The sequence below is a fragment of the Procambarus clarkii genome, chromosome 71 (assembly GCF_040958095.1).
Source record: "Procambarus clarkii isolate CNS0578487 chromosome 71, FALCON_Pclarkii_2.0, whole genome shotgun sequence".
Taxonomy (NCBI): domain Eukaryota; kingdom Metazoa; phylum Arthropoda; class Malacostraca; order Decapoda; family Cambaridae; genus Procambarus; species Procambarus clarkii.
The window spans coordinates 20,146,267-20,167,167 of record NC_091220.1 but is presented as its reverse complement, the minus strand read 5'-3'; the positions used below and the strand labels follow the sequence as shown (position 1 = coordinate 20,167,167).

The following is a 20,901-nucleotide window of genomic DNA, read 5'->3' as shown; positions in this document are numbered from 1 at the left end:
CAATAGACACCAGCGGTGATGGGGCCACTAGGGCTGACACCAGCGGTGATGGGGCCACTAGGGCTGACACCAGCGGTGATGGGGCCACTAGGGCTGACACCAGCGGTGATGGGGCCACTAGGGCTGACACCAGCGGTGATGGGGCCACTAGGGCTGACACCAGCGGTGATGGGGCCACTAGGGCTGACACCAGCGGTGATGGGGCCACTAGGGCTGACACCAGCGGTGATGGGGCTACTAGGGCTGACACCAGCGGTGATGGGGCCACTAGGGCTGACACCAGCGGTGATGGGGCCACTAGGGCTGACACCAGCGGTGATGGGGCCACTAGGGCTGATACCAGCGGTGATGGGGCCACTAGGGCTGACACCAGCGGTGATGGGGCCACTAGGGCTGACACCAGCGGTGATGGGGCCACTAGGGCTAACACCAGCGGTGATGGGGGCAGAGCTGACACCAGCGGTGATGGGGGCAGAGCTGACCCCAGCAGTGATGGGGGCAGGGCTGACACCATACAGCGACACGAGAGGCCAACGGGAGCGCCGGTTCGTACAGCTCAGACTCTCCGTCTTTTACACACAGATGACGTCTTAATTGGGTTATTTCCTTGTGTTAATTTATGACATTCGACAACCAGAGTTTCTTGCACGTGGGGGCAGGACCCCTAAATCCTTCTTCCACTCGAGGCCCACCACGGCCTCTTGGTTATAACTCTTCTTCCGTACACCCCCACTAATCTGGTCGAGGATGTACACCCACACTAATCTGGTCGAGGATGTACACCCACACCCACTTTCCCGGTGCTATATAGTCAATGGCTTGGCGCTTTCCCTTAGGGGCTCACCATAGCCCGTGCTACATGGACATTTCGTTATGAGTAGCTAAATCTAAAACAACAACGGCGCTTTCCCCTGATAATTCCGTCTCACTCCCTCTAGTAGGTCATTCACATAAATTAGGAACAACAGCGGACCCAGGAACGAGCCTTGTAGGACATCCATCGATACCTTTTCCTAGTTCCCAGTGTTTTCCTAGTTACCCAAGCTTGTTTCTCCATCTTGGACAGCAGTCTTTGAGGAGTAACAGTGTCAAATGCTACTTGACAGTCCAGAAAGATTACAGCCCACCCAGCTATCTTTTGTCGTATTTTTGCAACTTTGTCATTGAACTCTAATCATATTTAAACAAAACTTTCCCATTCTGTCTTGGAAATATAAAATGTTTAGTTAGTGTGGTGATAAGTACATGTGCAGGTTCCTTCAGGAGCCACAGGAATATTAAGGCTGGTTGTATGATCGTGGTTGCACCTCGATCCTCCAGGCTCTGTTTTGCCTCGTTTACAGTGGTTGGACCTGTGAACCTGTGTTTCTTCTGGGCACCTTTCATCCCCCCGCTCTGGGCCTCCAAAACTGGTTCTTTTGTGAAGACCTGGTAGTGGGGTGTGGTGGTAGTGGTGATGGTGGTGGTGAATGATAAACAAAACGAGGGTGTGGTGGGTGTAGGAGCCTGAGGTGTGAGGCATCGTGCCTACCGTCAATTAACCCCCACCTGTGTTAACACCGCCGCCAAAGTCTTGCACTCCCCCACTACCCACCTGCACCCCCCCCTACTTCCTCGCCACTGAAATTCTACTCCACTCACCTCTCATGAGCTATCATTTGATGGTACATTTTTCTAGGTGTATCCACTACACTTGTCCAACTCTTCCTCTGGTGGAGACCGCGTTAATGTTGTGATTAATGGAGAGATGACTTACCTATCCCGGAGGATGACGCTGCAGTCTGCTGCTGCTGTTGTGTGGGAGGCTAGGCGACTCTCCCCAACTGGCAGGTCGACGCCAGGGACACACACATACACACACGGCCTCCAGTAGTTTCAAAGCGTTATACGGCAAACAGTACTGGGAAGACGGGACACCACGAGCATAACTGTTATCCTGTAACTACACTTAGGTCGTTACCAACAGCGTAAATCCTCGCTACAAACGTCACATTATTCAGTTCATGTCCTTTCTTCACACACACTGTCCATTACATTACCATCCTCACTACTATGCTGAACGCTTCTGGGTCCACGGTGTCCCATCAGAACCCGAAATTCTTAAATTTTGTGAGTCCTCCTGTGGAACCGATGTTTAGTTTCTGTAGAACCTCTGGGCTTTGGAATAAGTTTTCTGTTATGTAAACAGAACATGTTGATTGTGTATTGAGAGACTCAAAAACGTTGTAGGTCTTGTTATAGACAAATAATGATAGTTAACAGACTCAAAAAGCAGAAACTTCCTACAACCATGACCTTTCTTGGAGCAAATGGAAAACCCGTAAAAAGCTTGGATTAATTCCGCTGAACTATGTTCTAATGCATATCGAAGACATTCGTATTTATTTATGCTAATTCCATACAGCATAGACCACCGAAATATATTCCATGCTGTGCCATTACGCATACTTATAATATAACGGACGGTATAAACACACTCAGGATGATAACTCACTGATCACCAATGCTGTGAATTACCCAATTGTGCATAAATACATTAGTTAGCCACGTCCTTTGCTTGGAGCATCTGTCCCTTACAGCACTAATCTTAATCCCGCTCCAGAAGCAGTATTGTAAGCCCTGGTTTACTTCCCCCCTGGTTTTATGAAGCAAGAGACCTATATGTTATTGTTTTAGATTTAGCTACTCAGAACGAAATGTCCATGTAGCACGTGCTATGGTGAGCCCATCAAGAAGAGACCTATAGGGCGAGGCCGTATATATACGTCTCGCGCCCCTGGTCACCCGGCGTTAGTGGCTGTCGAGGCCCTAGCCTAGTGGCAGGAGCTGGCCCCCGGGCGACCTGTACACACTCCACCCTGACAGCTCCACCGCCTCCTGCATACCTAAATGTACCTCTTCCACCAAACTTTCTTAGCGATTTCCCTATCTTCCTCCTCTGCCATTGGCTCTCCTCCTCCTCCCTCATGTCCCACTTCCCCTATTCCATCTGCCCCACCCTTTTCCACTCCTGGCAGTCCCACCACCCTCAGTCTACCTCCCTTTCTCAGGGTAGATATCGGATCAGTGTAGATGTCAGCCCAGTGTACTGTAGATATCGCTGATCAGCTAAATGCCGGTTCCGGGTTGATATCGGTTCAGTGTAGATATAGGCTCGGAATAGTTATCGGCTCAGTGTATAAATTGGTGAATCAGTAGGCCTACATCATGTTGTTGTTGTTTTAGATTCAGCTACTGGGAACAAAAAGTTGCAAGTAACACGAGCTATGGTGAGCCCGTAGTGTAATTATCTGGCACAGGAGCGGGGCAAGTAGCATGGGCTATGGTGAGCCCGTAGTGGACTTAGCTGGCACAGGAGCGGAGCAAGTAGCACGGTCTATGGTGAGCCCGTAGTGTACTTACCTGGCACAGGAGCGGAGCAAGTAGCACGGTCTATGGCGAGCCCGTAGTGGACTTACCTGGCACAGGAGCGGAGCAAGTAGCACGGTCTATGGTGAGCCCGTAGTGTACTTACCTGGCACAGGAGCGGAGCAAGTAGCACGGTCTATGGCGAGCCCGTAGTGTACTTACCTGGCACAGGAGCGGAGCAAGTAGCACGGTCTATGGCGAGCCCGTAGTGGACTTACCTGGCACAGGAGCGGAGCAAGTAGCACGGTCTATGGTGAGCCCGTAGTGTACTTGCCTGGCACAGGAGCGGAGCAAGTAGCACGGTCTATGGCGAGCCCGTAGTGTACTTACCTGGCACAGGAGCTGAGCTCAAACACTGTTCCAAAGCACAGGTGGTCGTTTATAACAATAATAACGCTGGATTACGAAGTTTTGAAGTTCGTAAACTGTTTCATAATTGTAAAAAATGTAAACGATAAAATCTTGCCGGAAGGACCGGACCAATTAGATTGTAGTGGATATGTGGACCCGCGGGCCGCTCCAACCAACAGCCTGTTGGACCAAGTTATCGCAAGTCGAGCCTGGCCTCAGGCCGGGCTCGGGAAGTAGAACTCCCGCGACCCTTCACAGGGGGCCTCGTAGCCTGGTGGATAGCGCGCAGGACTCGTAATTCTGTGGCGCGGGTTCGATTCCCGCACGAGGCAGAAACAAATGGGCAAAGTTTCTTTCACCCTGAATGCCCCTGTTACCTAGCAGTAAATAGGTACCTGGGAGTTAGTCAGCTGTCACGGGCTGCTTCCTGGGGGTGGAGGCCTGGTCGAGGACCGGGCCGCGGGGACACTAAAGCCCCGAAATCATCTCAAGATAATCTCAAGATAACCCTCCCCCAGGTATGCCTTGATCTTGATCAATGCAATGTCACTGTGGATGTTACAAGATGTAGCCCCAGTATACATGTGTTCGAAACACCAGCAACACGATATACTCAAGAGATGGAATTCGAACACTCTAAAGCCTGAGGAGCGAATTATCAGGGAAAAGCACCAAGCCATTACGATTACATAGCACTGGGAAGGGATCAGGATAAGGATTTGAGATAGGACAGGGAGGAAAGGAATGGTGCCGCACCACTTGTGGACGGTCGGGGATTGAACGCCGACCTGCATGAAGCGAAACCGTTGCTCTACCGTCCAGCCCAAGTAGCTGTATTAAGAGGAACACCCATAGGAGTATACCTTCAATAGTATACAAGAGGTTAAATATAGTGATGCTAGGTATACATGAAGGTATTGACCCATCGTGTGGTGGGTTGTGGGTGGGTCTTGTGTTGACCTATTGGGTCACTACGTTTTGTGCTGACCTATCATAGTGGGTCACCACGTCTTGTATTGACCTATCATAGCGGGTTAACACATTTTGTATTGACGTATCATAGCGGGTCACTTTGTCTTGTGTTGACCTATCATAGTGGGTCACTACATCTTGTGTTGACCTATCATAGTGGGTCACTACATCTTGTGTTGACCTATCATAGCGGGTCACTATGTCTTGTTGACCTATCATAGTGGGTCACTACATCTTGCGTTGACCGATCATAGTGGGTCACCACGTTCTGTGTTGACCTATCATAGCGGGTCACCACGTCTTGTGTTGACCTATCATAGCGGGTCACCACGTCTTGTGTTGACCTATCATAGCGGGTCACCACGTCTTGTGTTGACCTATCATAGTGGGTCAACATGTTAAGATCACGTCAATATTTTAAGCCTTACTTACGTCATAAGATCAGGCTTCATATTCTCAAGACGTACGTCTAAACGTTTATTTCTTGGCGTCTACGAAGATGACGTCGGCGTTCAGAGAATAACTATGATGTGTTGCAAGATAAACAATAAATTCAAAACTTAAAATACCAAAAATTCCAAACCAAGAATAAATATATTCATAAGAACTAATGGTATTAGATAAAGCCTTAAGGTAACTCATAGTTCATATTAAGGCTAAAGCAGAGGTGCAATACGTACAGGAAGAGAGAGGGGGGAGGGGATGGGGACTCTCGAGACTCCCTATAGGTAACTTACTGTGAGCCGCCGGCCGGGTGGTGGACGGGTCTGGCACTTCTGAAAGGAGAAACCGTGTGGCCATTAGTACATTTCCAGGAGTATTTAAGACCTCTTTAACTCCTTATAAACACCTGCAAGCAGTCACACATCTTGTGGCAGATAATCTGGTCACAGGTATTTATATGCTAGTTATATCTTATCTCATTTAGTAAGGCTATCTCGCTTTCTTTGGCTAGTGATGCCAGTTTGATTCTCATCTAATTTCCATATTATCAGGAGAATAAATTACTCTAATGAGTTTATACATACAAATATATATATTTCAGATAGTTTACACACACACACACGCGCCTTCACACATACAATATACTCTACGAACAAAGTTCATGAAGGGTGATAATGAGTATAATAATTTAACCCAGTAAGGGACCAGATATTTTCTGGTGGCAGTGTGATAGCTTGACATCAGCGGCCAGATTCACGAAGCAGTTACGCAAGCACTTACGAACCTATCCATCTTTTCTCGATCTTTGGCGGCTTTGTTTACAATTACTAAACGTTAATAAACTCTGAAGCACCAGGAGGCTGTTCATAACAATAACAACAGTTGACTGGCAAATTTTCATGCTTGTAAACTGATTAATAAATGTAACAAAAGTCGTCAAAGATTGAGGAAAGATTACACGTTCGTAAGTGCTTCGTGAATCTAGCCCCAGTAGTGGCCGAACTAACACGCGATCATAACCTTATTGCGTTCACATAATGCCATTGCTACTGCTAGTTCAACCTGCCTTTAGCCTGCACGCCCACCTCTAATGGCTTGGCTTCCATAATAGTTTGTGTAAGAGTCGGGGTTTCGACGCGGCAGGCAGTGATGGCTGAGACGGTTCGCATCCCAGGATCCAGTGTGGGGCTGGTTGTGGTGTGGGAGGAGTGATGATGTGAGCGGACCTCCACGGTCGCCACCCACACCACTCTCTCCTTCCCCACCTCACACCTGGCTCCTTCCCCACCTCACATCTGGCTCCTTCCCCACCTCACACCCGACTCCTTCCCCACCTCACACCCGACTCCTTCCCCACCTCACACCCGACTCCTTCCCCACCTCACACCCTAAATCAATCACTCGCCTAAAACACTCATTTAGCGCAAACTATCCCACAAAAGAATGGGAAGAGTGTCCCTCTCCCTTCCCCCCTTACCCTCCCCAACAGGCAGCTAGAGGGGGGGGGGAGGGGAGGGGGTACTCACTGATGCAGGGAGCAATTGGGGAGCGGCTCTGCTGGTAGCCCTTGGCGCAGCGGTTGCACATGGTGCCCGTGACGCCATCCTTGCATGGGCACTGCCCCGTCGTCTGGTTGCAGGTCTTGCCCGAGGCCCCCACCGGGTGGCAGTCGCACTCTGTAGGGGGGAGAAACACAACATTGGTTAGGTGTCTGTTGAGAGGTGCAACACTGGTTAGGTGTCATTTGAGAGGAGCAACACTGGTTAGGTGTCAGTTGAGAGGTGCAACACTGGTTAGGTGTCTGTTGAGAGGAGCAACACTGGTTAGGTGTCAGTTGAGAGGTGCAACACTGGTTAGGTGTCTGTTGAGAGGTGCAACACTGGTTAGGTGTCAGTTGAGAGGAGCAACACTGGTTAGGTGTCAGTTGAGAGGAGCAACACTGGTTACTGTGTGCCCACATGAGCGTTTGGTGTCGTTACTTAATATCAATGTCCCAGGCCCACCAATGTCCCAGGCCCACCAATACCCCAGCCCCACCTATACCCCAGCCCCACCTAAACCCATACCCCCAGCCAGCCCCACCAATACCCCAGCCCCACCACAACCCGTTCTCGCAAATTCGTAAAGTCAATATTGACTTATTAACTACGTGCATAGGTGATATACTTGACATAATAGATACCCTTAAAAAGATTCATAGAAAACACCAACCTTACCTAACCTTGTTAGTATCTTAAGATAAGCATCTTATTGCTTCGTAATTACAATTATTACTTAACCTATACCTATTATAGGTTAGGTAATAATTGTAATTACGAAGCAATAAGATGCTTATCTTAACATACTAAGTAGGTTAGGTAAGGTCGGTGTTTTCTATGAATCTTTTTAAGGGTATCTATTATGTTAAGTATGTCACCTATGCACATATTTAATAAGTCAATATTGACTTATTAAATTTGCGAGAACGGGTTGCCCACCAATACCCCAGCCCCACCAATGTCCCAGCCCCACCAATGTCCCAGCCCCACCAATGTCCCAGCCCCACCAATGTCCCAGCCCCACCAATGTCCCAGCCCCACCAATGTCCCAGCCCCACCAATGTCCCAGCCCCACCAATGTCCCAGCCCCACCAATACCCCAGCCCCACCCAAGCACCCACAGGGCGAACAATGAGTGTGGCACAATGTTCTGTCTTACCCTCCTGGTTACCATTCAAAGATTATCAATGTGGAAATGACTTGCTGGTGAAGAACAGTTTTTATACACCAAGGGCAAAACCAGCCTAATGTTAGGGTGAGGATTTTCAAACATTTGCCGTCACAACCCGTCATAGCGTCATCCATGTCTGTCTGTGTCCAGACAGGTGTCAGTGTCATGAGGCCACACACACACACACACACACACACACACACACACACACACACACACACACACACACACAGGTGTCCGTGTCATATGGCTACAGTGGTATATTTATTTTCCAGGGGTAACCACAGAAATTCACCAACTCTTCTATTTGTACATTTCCCTGAACACACAGCCAACCCGAGGGTGTGTTTGTTTAGGTCTTCCCCGTGTGGACCCCGGGGTCTGTACTGTGGCTTGGTCGCTGGTGTGGCTTACCTGGTTGATGGGGTTTTGGGAGTTCTTCTACTCCCCAAGCCCGGCCCGAGGCCAGGCTTAACTTGTGAGAGTTTGGTCCACCAGGCTGTTGCTTGGAGCGGCCCGCAGGCCCACATACCCACAACAGCCCGGCACTCCTTGAAGAAAACTGTCTAGTTTACTGTTGAAGATGTCCACGGTTATTCCGGTAATATTTCTTTTGCTCGCTGGTAGGACGTTGAACATCCGCGCACCTCTGATGTTTATACAGTGTTCTCTGATTGTGCCTATGGCGCACCTGCTCTTCACTGATTCTATTCTGCATTTTCTTTCATATTGCTCACTCCAGCATGTTGTTATTTTACTGTGTAGATTTGGGACCTGGCCCTCCAGTATTTTCCACGTATATATTAATATATTATTTGATATCTCTCTCTCTTCTCCTTTCTAGTGAGTACATTTGGAGAGCTTTGAGACGATCCCAATAATTTAGGTGCTTTATCGCGTCAATGCGTCCCGTATATGTTCTCTGTATTCCCTCTATTTCAACAATCTCTCTTGCTCTGAAAGGGGAAGCGAGTAGTACTCAAGACGGGACAACACAAGTGATTTGAAGAGTACAACCATTGTGATGGGATCCCTGGATTTGAAAGTTCTCGTAATCCATCCTATCATTTTCCTGGCTGCCGCAATATTTGCTTGGTTATGCTCCCTAAAATTTAGGTCGTCAGACATCATTATTCCCAAATCCTTTACATGTTGCTTTCCTACTATGGGCAAATTTGATTGTGTTTTGTACCCTGTATTATGTTTAAGGTCCTCATTTTTACCGTACCTGAGTACCTGGAATTCATCGCTGTTGAACATCATGTTATTGTCTGCTGTCCAGTCGAAAACTTTATTATACCACATCATTCTGTTTTTCTTCTAATACCTCAGTGATTTTGTCGTAGTGGTCAAGTAGCTGTAAGAAGCATGATCTTCTCGCTGGAAATCCATGTTGACCTGGTTTGTGGCGATAATTGGGCTCCATGAAACTAATGACCTGACTCCTGATCACTCTCTCAAATACTTTCATTATGTGGGACGTTAGTGCAACTGGTCTATAATTCTTTGCCTATGCCTGTGCCAGATAAGTCCACTACGGGCTCACCATAGCACGTGCTACTTTGGAACGTTTGTTTTAAGTAGCTGAATCTAAAACAACAACAACAGCTGCGTAGTGTATCTGTTACACTGTTGCATAGCTCTTGAAACACTTTTTTTTTTTTTAAGTACAACTGCAAGAAGGAAAATATCGGTTGAAGGTAGATCGTAAAATATAGTAAAAAACATTTAAAAAATATAGTAAAAATATATATAAAAATACATACAAATATATAACAAATATATACAAAAATATATATAATAAAAATATATTTTTATTATATATACGGTGCCCGGGTTGAGTCCACAGGTGGGGTCTCAGGGAGGGGTCCACGGATGGGGTCCACGGGTGGGATCCCCGAGTGGGGTCCACGGGTGTGGTCACACTGTAACTAACCCCACACCCGTTGCAACATTGGCGTCACTCCACACTTCCCTATACTGTCATGACAGCCCTCGTTCGCATCCCCGCCACACTCCCAGGGCTCGGCTCCTCATCCCAGGCTATGTTTACTAAGCCAGTGCATCCCAGGGGTCACTATACGCTGGTCTGTAGAAGTCGAGGCCTGCTTCATACCTCACCGTTCTCGCCAGCCCCTACACACCTTCGCCAATCCCCCCCAACCCACACACACACCCCCACCCCCACCAACCCCCCCCCCCCCACCAACCCCAGGGACCTGAAGACGACAACAAGAGGTGGTGAAGCATCCATCAGTAACGCCAAGAGGTCATCTTAAGATGCGTTACCTGCTCCTGTGGTGAATACCAAGGAGATCCTAGGCACGCGAGGGAGGGGGGACCCGGCCAGCCACCCCCAACAACGGCAGAGGTCAACACCAAGAGTCGCCTGCAGCATGCAAGCTCAGAAATCATGTTGCAACTTGATACACGCAACACACACATGCGTCCAATCTCTGTACAATTATATACACAGAACAGGACAAAAGCATTTCTTGTGTACACATTTCTATAACTAATGCGGTGTTTATGGTCAGAAATGGCGTCAATATTGGACACCAACCAACAATATGGGGGGCCCCTGGACCCCTATCAATAATATGAGGGGCCCTGGAGCCCCATCATCAATATGGGGCCCCTGGACCCCCTATCAATAATATGGGGGCCCTGGACCTCCACCAACAATATGGGGGCCCTGGACCTCCACCAACAATATGGGGGCCCTGGACCTCCACCAACAATATGGGGGCCCTGGACCCCCATGAACACCTGCAACAATCGCCTAAATTATGGCTTCTGTCCCAGTGTTTGTTTACGCTGCCTATCCCACAATATAACACTGCCTGTCCCACCGACCCATCGTCCAGCACAAGCAACAAGTAAAATATTGAGTCTTTGCTAAGTGCAGTTTCTTACTTATTCAACAGACAACCAACTGACAGGATGAATCTTCCATTCAGTATCATCACCTTTTTTCTGAAGTGTAAATTAATATTATTATATATTGTGGGTTTGTTTAGTTGTTGTGAACGTCGCAGCCCTTTGGGTGATGGGCTCAGTCTCCCTGCTTGGGTGATGGGCTCAGTCTCCCTGCACGGGTGATGGGCTCAGTCTCACTACTTCTTCCCCTCCCCACCCTCATTCCTGTCCCACTACCTGTGGCTCAACTGTTTCACTTCCTGTGTATACAGAAGTCACTCTGGTCTTGCACCCCACATCAGCGGGTCTGATAGCCTGCGTTTATCACTCAAATTAAACCTGTTTCCATGCAATCTTTTAAGTAAGTTACACTCTAAAGCCCATCGTTTAGCGAGAGTATATATATGACGTCCTAAATTACAGTCAAGTTAAGGCTGTAGTTACTGTAGCCTGGTGGATAGCGCGCAGGACTCGTAATTCTGTGGCGCGGGTTCGATTCCCGCACGAGGCAGAAACAAATGGGCAAAGTTTCTTTCACCCTGAATGCCCCTGTTACCTAGCAGTAAATAGGTACCTGGGAGTTAGTCAGCTGTCACGGGCTGCTTCCTGGGGGTGGAGGCCTGGTCGAGGACCGGGCCGCGGGGACACTAAAGCCCCGAAATCATCTCAAGATAACCTCAAGATAACTGTAACAAGCGTAGCCCTTGTATCTGCTGTTAATGGATATAAGAGTTTAATTCGGACTGTAATTAGAGGCGTAACGAGTGGAATAACCACATCAGCACGACACTTTATCATCAGACACTGATGATAAAGTGTGGGGGGTTGGTTAGGCCAGACATATCCACGCTCCGAGCGTTAATTACCTCGCTCCGCGGGCTAATCATCCCACCCTTACCGCGGTGATTGGCGGTCAAGGGTCGTATTAAGCAACTCGTCACTGGCGGAGGATTATCCCTTGTAAGAGGTGATTACTATATTTTATTGTGACCTGGTGACACTGGCTGTCTCCTGGTGATTACCTTAACTACCTTACGACTCCAGGGTACGACCAGGGTCTTCTGCCCCCCCCCGTCCCCTCCGGTGATCAGGGTCAATCACCACGTGGTGACCCTTAAGGTGTAATGACCTTAACGAGTGCCTTAATGACTACATTGGCCCTAACTGGGCCAATGTAACGTGGCCAAGTTAGGCCTGTTAACACGGTTCTTTTTTTTTTTTTAGTTATGGTGATCAACGTTACAAATGCGACCTATTATTATAAGTAACGGCTCGCATATATCTACGTTTTCCATGCATCGGACTCAATATGTTAGGTGGGTTGGTTAGGCTTGCACACTTCTGGTTGAGTTAGTAGGTCGGAGTTTTTGCGGAGTGGCAAATCAATGGGTGGATCACTGTCCCGCGGTGTTGCCACCGCCGCTACAATTGTACCAAACCGGTACAATTTGAAAAATAGCGGTAGTGTGGTCCTACATTATGGAGAAAATTCCTATGTCGCTTCGTTTTGCTCAGAAGCGGTACATTTAGTTTAGTTTTAGCGAGAGAGAGAGAGAGACACACACACACACACACACACACACACACACACACACACACACACACACACACAGAGAAAGTCAGAGATTCTGCTCAGAAAACTTAAGTACCATTGACGAATCTAATCTCAAAGATTTTTTTTTTTTACCAATTCCTATGATATACTCTTTGAAGTACCTAGTTCATTTTAGCTTCAAAGTGAAGGTATTCAGATACACCATACATACGAAACAATTATTTTAACGATCAATCATTTCAAAACGCTTAATTACCATCTAAGGCATTTACAGTGAACACGTGATTGGTTTTTCTCTTTGATTAATACAATCTTACTGTAATATGCCTATTATCCATTTTCCCCATTATTCTATCTCTGGGAACTAAATAAGGGGTTAAGTGATAGGGAAGACAGACGGTTAATAGTCACGATACACTGTAATAGAGAGAGAGTGAGTGTGTGTGTGTGTGTGTGTGTGTGTGTGTGTGTGTGTGTGTGTGTGTGTGTGTGTGTGTGTGTGTGTGTGTGTTTTCACCTGAAAGTAAATATTTTAGTCATAGGTGTCAGTAGAAAATGTAAATCTCGCTGTAACGAAATTATTTCAGTTAACAAAAAAGTTCACGGTACATATTACAGTAAATCACGGTACATGAATAAATACTTTACGGTACTTTTTTGTTTGATTTTATGCCTTTCCTTTTTGGGTGATAAGGTCTCTTCCCCCCCTCCCCCCTCATCTTAAAAACATGAAAAAATTGTTTTTTTTTCAGTAGTTTGGACGGGAAGTAGCGAATTCTATCCTTCAATATTACTATTATTGTCCTGTGGAGGTGTATAGTGTACTGGGGGGGGGGTGTACAGTGTCCTGGGGGGGGGGTGTACAGTGTCCTGGGGGAGGTGCATAGTGTCCTGGGGGAGGTGTATAATGTCCTGGGGGAGGTGAATAGTGTCCTCGGGAGGTGTAGTGTCCTGTGGAGGTGTATAGTGTCATAAGGAGATGTATAGTGTCCTGGAGGAGGTGTATAGTGTTCTGGGGAAGGTGAATAGTGTCCTGGGGGAGGTGTATAGTGTCCTATGGAGGTGCAGTGTCATAGGGAGGTGTATAGTGTCATTAGGGGTGTATAGTGTCCTGGGGTGGAGTATAGTGTTCTGGACGAGGTGCATAGTGTCCTGGAGAGGTGTATAGTGTTCTAAGGGTGGTGTATAGTGTCCTGGGGAGGTGTATAATGTCCTGGGGAGGTGTATAGTGTTCTAGGGAAGGTGCATTTGTTAATTTAGGGGTGACGACGATTGTGGGGCTAGGAAGGGGTAGAGCTTGAGGGCAAGGTGCCTTTAGGGGTGGATCCTAGACTTCACCTTCAAGGATGTAAGAGCCAAAGATTTTAGAGTGTCAACTGGGAGTGCAAAGAGGGGGTGAGTGATCTAACACAAAGCGACATCGGCTGAGGAAAGCAGTGGAAAGGTAATGTCTGCGAGATTCACAGCACAACGGGTAGTCCATCAGTAATTATAAGGTGTTTTCCAGATTCCTTTATAAATTGTTAGCAAAGATTAATAGGTCAATAACAAATTCATATTGTAGATTATGATTTCAAATTTATCACACTAATTTGTGAAAGGCAGAATAAGAGAATATTACAAATGACCAAAATAACATAAATTTCAAGATATTTATGATTATAAAACACTGTACATAGGTTTGCACATAATGTATATACATGTTTTTATGTATTATCTGTTTTACAGTTTTTCCCAGTAAACATCTGCACCTTATGACAGCCTCTGACAATGTTGAAATTATGGCTTGCATTGTTACTGTATTCAAAGTATATTAGCCTTGATTAGGACTGACGAAGAGCACTTAAGACTTTAATTAGTTTCTAAACCAAATTTCAGCATATCATTTTATAAGAATCAAAACTGCAAGTGTCTCTAAATTGTTAAGGAATATTCTTATCTAAGGAAATCTTAACACACAGTGCCAATAAAAAATACTGGCATCTTTTCTTGTGTTACTATTAAAAATAATCAGTCTGACATTGCTAATATAGTATTAAAATGGCGAAAATTACTATAGGCTGTATGTAGAACACGGGACGAGTTCCTGAATCCATTATTTATGAATCTCGAAAGCTTTTATCCCCTGTTTTGATTTATAATATACTGATTAAAGTAAATCAGTATATTGCTTATTACTTATTATATTAAATTATAATATTACTGATTAAAAGTAACTAACGGAATGTAAAACATTGGAGCGCAAACTAGCACAGCACGAGAAATTGAAATTGAAATAAGGTTATTCAGGTAAAATCCACACAAAGGGATGAGGTAGCTCAAGCTATTCTCACCCCGTTCAGTACATCGTGTTAATACATACATAGATACACACATCACAAACAATAAACGTATTACCGAACATTCTGAGAGATAAACATGTACATTAACTAGCACAGCACGAGGATATGGTCGTTAAGCACTGTGACGTCACCAATGACGCTGTGTTAGGCAAGAAGGTCAGGAGCGGCCGGCGCCGCGTTAGTGTCGGGCTGACAGCCAGCAGACGTGGTTCCTTAGGCGGTGTCCCGCTTCTTACATCATTTGCAGCTACACCGGTCATCAGGTAAGGTTACAGTGGACTTTATTGCTCAATGTATTAACTCTCATAAGGTGTCGATATTTAATTATGGTGTGACCTGGTTGTTAGTTAGCGTAATGTGGGCTCTGTGATGCCTTTATAGGGACGGTGATATTTGGGTGGCGAATGATAGAAGTGGTAAAGTTATATACATGGAAACATAGTTGACGTATCCAAATAATAGTATTAATAATTAGCTTCGTTCAAGATTTAGCCGTACAGCATTAAGTGGCTGGTCAACAATTTTTTTTTTTTTAAATCTGCATTAGAACGGGCAAAAAGTCTATCTGGGCAGTACGTAAGGTGTTTAAAAGTACGTGGCCCGTTTAAAATGCAATAATTATTAGAGTAATGAGTAAAGGATATAATTTACTGCAGAATTTTGGGGATTTGTAGCCGTTTTAGCCAGCTGTCATATTACTTAAATTGTTAAATGGCTTGTAGGTACTGTTAGGCACTAAATGTACAGCTTATTCCTGTGGCGTAACGTTGGTAGCAGTTTATGGGTATCTACTGTGGCTTAATGGTCAGAGGGTGTTTTCACAAAGATAAATATAACATATATAAACATATACATTAACTAGCACAGCACGAGGATATGGTCGTTAAGCACTGTGACGTCACCAATGACGTTGGGCAAGAAGGTCAGGAGCGGCCGGCGCCGCGTCAGTGTCGGGCTGACAGCCAGCAGACGTGGTTCCTTAGGCGGTGTCCCGCTTCTTACATCATTTGCAGCTACACCGGTCATCAGGTAAGGTTACAGTGGACTTTATTGCTTAATGTATTAACTCATATAAGGTGTCGATATTTAATTATGGTGTGACCTGGTTGTTTTAGCGTAATGTGGGCTCTGTGATGCCTTTATAGGGACGGTGATATTTGGGTGGCGTATGATAGAAGTGGTAAAGTTATTTACATGGAAACATAGTTGACGTATCCAAATAATAGTATTAATAATTAGCTTCGTTTAAGATTTAGCCGTACAGCATTAAGTAGCTGGTCCACAATTTTTTCTTAAAACTGCATTAGACCGGGCAAAAAGTCTAAATATCTGGGCAGTACGTAAGGTATTTGTTGCCCTGTTTAAAATGCAATAATTATTAAGAGTAATGAGTAAAGGATGAGGGTGTAAAGGATAAAAATTACTACAGAATTTTGTGATTTGTAGCTCAAAACTTTAGAGCCAGCTGTCGTAATATTTAAATTGTTAAATGGCTTGTAGGTACTGTAAGGCACTAAATGTACTGCTTATTCCTGTGGCGTAGCGTTGGTAGTAGTGGCAGTTTATGGGTATCTACTGTGGCTTAATGGTCAGAGGGTGTTTTCACAGCCCTTCCCCCCCCCCCCAGGCTCGCAGAACTAGGCTGCTTCGATGAATCTTGATGCTGTTAAAACTTAATGGTATTAAACACTTTTTTTTTTATTTAACAGGTGGGTGTGGATTTCTGTAATGTAATTCACGGAACCAATTTCATCTGAATTACCTTGGTTAAGACCTGGTATTTGGTAAGTTATGCAGGTTTGAATTTCTTCAGTCTTGATATCTGTAGTGTCCACTGCAGCGGGTAAACAAATTTTCAGGTACAGTAGTTCTAATAGTTTGTGGTTAGGTAGAAATTGAAAATTATTCTTTGGTATTGTATTAAATCTCGGCCCTTCCACCCCCCCCCCCCCACTACTACTTGGGCAATTTTCCTAGTTCATGTGGTTTCTTCAGTAGTGCGAAAATTTTATTATAAAGCTTTCAGTAAAGTTAATGTATTCAGTGGGGCCGTAATTAGTAAACGTAGAAATCTGCGTGTCTGGGATCACATTGTTTTCCCAGACAGTCAATTTTGTAAGTAATCAAGTGTTGGCATGTCGCTAATTTCCGGGCTACTAGTGGACATGCCACGTCTTATGGGGTCGTAATGTCAGTCATTGTATCGGTAGTCACTAGAATGCGTGGTAATATTGTTTGGAATGGCAACTTAAAAGCTATTAGGATGAATGTATCAAACAAATTAAGAATTTAAATTTATTGCAAAAGGTTTAGTACTAAAGTTTGTACCCTGGTGTTGCCCTATATATCAAAAGATTACAAAAGACACGAGGTATATAATGTTATACAGAAATTATAATGTTGAACAAAAATAACCTTAAGACTTTTTCATAAATTTATTTTATACTTTATAAATCATTGAAATGGTATAAATAACTTAATGTTTGTTTTTCTAGGGTCTGGCTCGACAATGGCCACGAGTCTTCTTGAGAAGTAACTTAAAGTGAACGGAGGACTAGTCACGAGGAACGAATCTAGTTCTGGCGTGACGTAGCTGCAAGTCTCGATAGAGGTGGTTGGACGGTGTTGAACACGGCGGCTGGCAACGTTGCAGGAATATCTGAAAGAAAAGGCAAGTTAAAACGTTCAGTTAATATTTATAATTAGCAGGAAACTGAAGATATTCTGTAGAATTATTGAAAGAGCGTCTGTGGGACATTAGAAAGCTAGTATTAACTAGTTTACTTGTCCTAGTTATGAGACTTGGGTTTAGGAAGCAGTAAAAATGCCAGTTAAAATATAGAAATTAATGGAATGGGCTACCATAATTAGTAGGGACATATCGATAGATGAGCTTTGAAGCAGCATGATTCATAGTGTAAAGGATGAATGGTACAAGTGTTCATGACGTTGTAATTGGGAGGACCTAATAGTGATCGGTGAAAATAGTCTAGGGCATTATGAATAGTTAACAGGGGGGGGGGGGATAACGAACTGTGGAAGGTGTTGCTTCTGCACCACTAGAATTTGCCACTAGAAATATTGAACGTTGAGAGTTTGCAAGAATACTGCAGTTTCATACTGGTTAGTGTAAATGTTAGGAAGAATGAAGGAATGCACATTCTTCAGTTAACTTTAACGTAAGTGTTTACCAGTTTTAATGTCAAATGGTATAAATTGATATTCGATGAAGTATGGTTGACGGGCCATTTTGTTAGTGAAAACGTGTAAAAGTAATGTAAAGGGAGAAAACGTGACTACTAACGATAACTTCTACAACATCGCAGATTTGTGGTAGAATGGTGGTTAGAGAATAGTTTGTAGTAGGAAACAGTTTGGTGTGTAGTTACTCTAGCTTGAGTGTTGGAAGGGCAAGAAGTAAAGTGAATATTGGAATTAATGCAAACATTTTAACTTTACAGACGCAGCACAGAAAATGGATGAAGACGGGTGGGTATAGCAGTAAGAAGGCCGGTGAAGCATAGACTGCAAAATTGGGAAGCAAGATGCAAAATAAATGATTTTAAATCTGTGTATTGTGTACTTTGAAACTGTTCTTAGAACTATAGAATCTGTTCCCTCTGTTATTTTTAATATCTGGTGTATGGTGTTATGGCTTGTTCGGCTGGTTTTCTACATTAACAATGTGGGTCCGATAAATGTTGTTCGTATTGGAATAAATTTCTCTTTAATTATACACGTTAATGTTTACAGCTGTTTGTGAATTCTTTAACGGCTGGCTATGCACAGTTTATATGTCTACAATGCCATGTTTATTGTTGTAACATTGTCTAGGCCCAGTGTATGTGACAGTGGCTAGAATTTAAAAGGTTTGTTAATAAAGTGTTCATATTGGATAAGTGTATGAAAATGTCCCAAATGGCTTTAGTCTTCTTGATGTAAAAGTTTGACACGGTAACACTTCGTGGTTAATGTTGTTAAAAGGGTTGTTCCTGAGGGTTTTAAGTGGTGTTGACTGATAACCTTGTTCTTTAAGAGCATTTTGGCTCGGTTTGGTGCCTTTTGATAATTACCTTAAGAGAATTTTGATGAAATAGGCTGTACACTGAATGAAGGCAATTGGTTTATAGGGAATATTTTTGTCAATTGTATTCCTCACCTAGGTGGTGGTAAATACTTATCAATAGATGCAACCTTGTGGAATTTGATAAATATGAATAACATGAACCTTAGTGTTTTGTTTTACTTTACAATAACATAAATAAGTACTGTCAAAGAAACGTGACGCGTTTTTCTATATTGGTTACATTTTTCTTAGGTCAGTTGTATAAAAGTTTTCTAACCATATTTATTGCTGTTTACTTGTTTAAAAATTAATCGTATTCGTCTGTTTCTTGTCAAGTGTTGGTGCTTTTAATGTCTGTCTCCCTTGGTGTGTGGTATAGGTGTGATAATGGTAGCATCAGTGAAACGTTATCTAACTACGTATGTGCATCTTGGAAAGAGTGAAACAAAATTGGGGGAGGAGGGGGGAGTGAACAGCGCAGATGTGTAAAGAACGTTGAAGGGGTTGAATACATGGCACATTGTCGTGAAGTCAGGCAGATAGTGTCCTTAACGTAAATTAAGGTTTTAACAGTAGCAGTAAGTGAAGAGTAATATGAAGAACTTTCACTCCATGCGACGAAGACAACTCAAAATTTACAAGAATTCTGCGTCGCAGAATTCAAGAGTTACAAGAGTGGGGGAGAGTAGGGGAATATGGGGGATACTGCAGGAGTGGGGGAGTATGGGGATAGAGGGGGAATATGGAGGATACTGCACGAGTGGGGGGGATAATGCAGGAGTAGGGGAGTAAGGGGGAGAGGAGTATGCGGGAGAGTGGGGAGTATGGGGGAAGAGTCGTGTGTAGTTTTATTTTTCAAATTTCTTGGGATTTGAGGCGAATTTCGTGCTATCTTCATCGTATGTAGTGAAATGTCGTCGTTTGTCGTGTTGTGTCGTCGTCTGTCGTGTTGTCGTTTTATTTTTCCAAAATTCCTTGTGATTTGAGGCGAATTTCTTGTGAATTTTATGCTATCTTCGTCGCATGTAGTGAAATGTCGTCGTTGTCGTAGTTTGTCGTGTTGTCGTCTGTCGTGTTGTGTCGTTTTATTTTTCCAACATTTCTTGTGATTTGAGGCGAATATCCTGCGAATTATTCGTCTCAAATCACAAATTTTGGAAAATAAAACGACAACACGACAAACGACGACACAACACAAACGACGACATTTCACTACATACGACGAAGATATCACAAATCATGTGAATTTTGTGCTATCTTCGTCGTATGTAGTGTAATGTCGTCGTTTGTCGTGTTGTGTCGTCGTTTGTCGTGTGTCGTTTTATTTTTCCAAAATTTCTTGTGATTTGAGGCGAATTTCTTGTGAATTTTTTGCTATCTTCGTCGTATGTAGTGAAATGTCGTAGTTTGTCGTGTTGTCGTCGTTTGTCGTGTTGTGTCGTTTTATTTTTCCAAAATTTCTTGTGATTTGAGGCGAATATCTTGTGAATTATTCGCCTCAAATCACAAGAAATTTTGGAAAATAAAACGACACAACACGACGGACGACGACACAACACGACAAACGACGACATTTCACTACATACGAAGATATCACAAAATTCGCCTCAAATCACAAGAAATTTTGGAAAAATAAAACGACACAACACGACAGACGACAACACACGACAAACGACGACACAACACGACAAACGACGAAGATATCACAAAATTCACAAGAAATTCGCCTCAAATCACAAGAAAATTTGTAAAAATAAAACGACACAACACGACAGACGACGACACACGACAAACGACGACACAACACGACAAACGACGAAGATATCACAAAATTCACAAGAAATTCGCCTCAAATCACAAGAAAATTTGTAAAAATAAAACGACACAACACGACAGACGACGACACAACGACAAACGACGACACAACACGACAAACGACGACATTTCACTACATACGACGAAGATATCACAAAATTCGCCTCAAATCACAAGAAAATTTGGAAAAATAAAACGACACGACAGACGACGACACGACACGACAGACGACGACACAACACGACAGACGACGACATTTCACTACATACGACGAAGATATCACAAAATTCGCCTCAAATCACAAGAAATTTTGGAAAAAT

General features: G+C 44.3%; 1 protein-coding gene and 1 long non-coding RNA gene across 4 annotated transcripts in view; one reads left to right on the top strand and one right to left on the bottom strand.

The window, feature by feature from the left end:
• The window catches only part of NetA (Netrin-A), a 425,804-nt gene that overhangs the window by 17,502 nt on the left and 387,401 nt on the right, over window positions 1-20,901 (bottom strand). For both annotated transcript variants that reach the window (XM_069312214.1, XM_069312215.1), the window contains exons 3-4: window positions 6,702-6,851; window positions 5,469-5,507 (exon numbers count right to left, since the gene is read on the bottom strand). In XM_069312214.1, coding sequence (XP_069168315.1) covers window positions 5,469-5,507; window positions 6,702-6,851 — 189 coding nt within the window. The remainder of the gene's footprint in view (window positions 1-5,468; window positions 5,508-6,701; window positions 6,852-20,901) is intronic.
• On the top strand, window positions 14,807-18,599 carry LOC123745682 (uncharacterized). 2 transcript variants are annotated; one of them, XR_006771381.2, is made up of 4 exons: window positions 14,807-14,963; window positions 15,563-15,729; window positions 17,196-17,371; window positions 18,162-18,599. It is a non-coding gene; the product is annotated as an uncharacterized lncRNA (long non-coding RNA). The 2 variants fall into 2 exon arrangements; XR_011224342.1 differs by having other exon boundaries at window positions 14,811-14,963; window positions 15,568-15,729.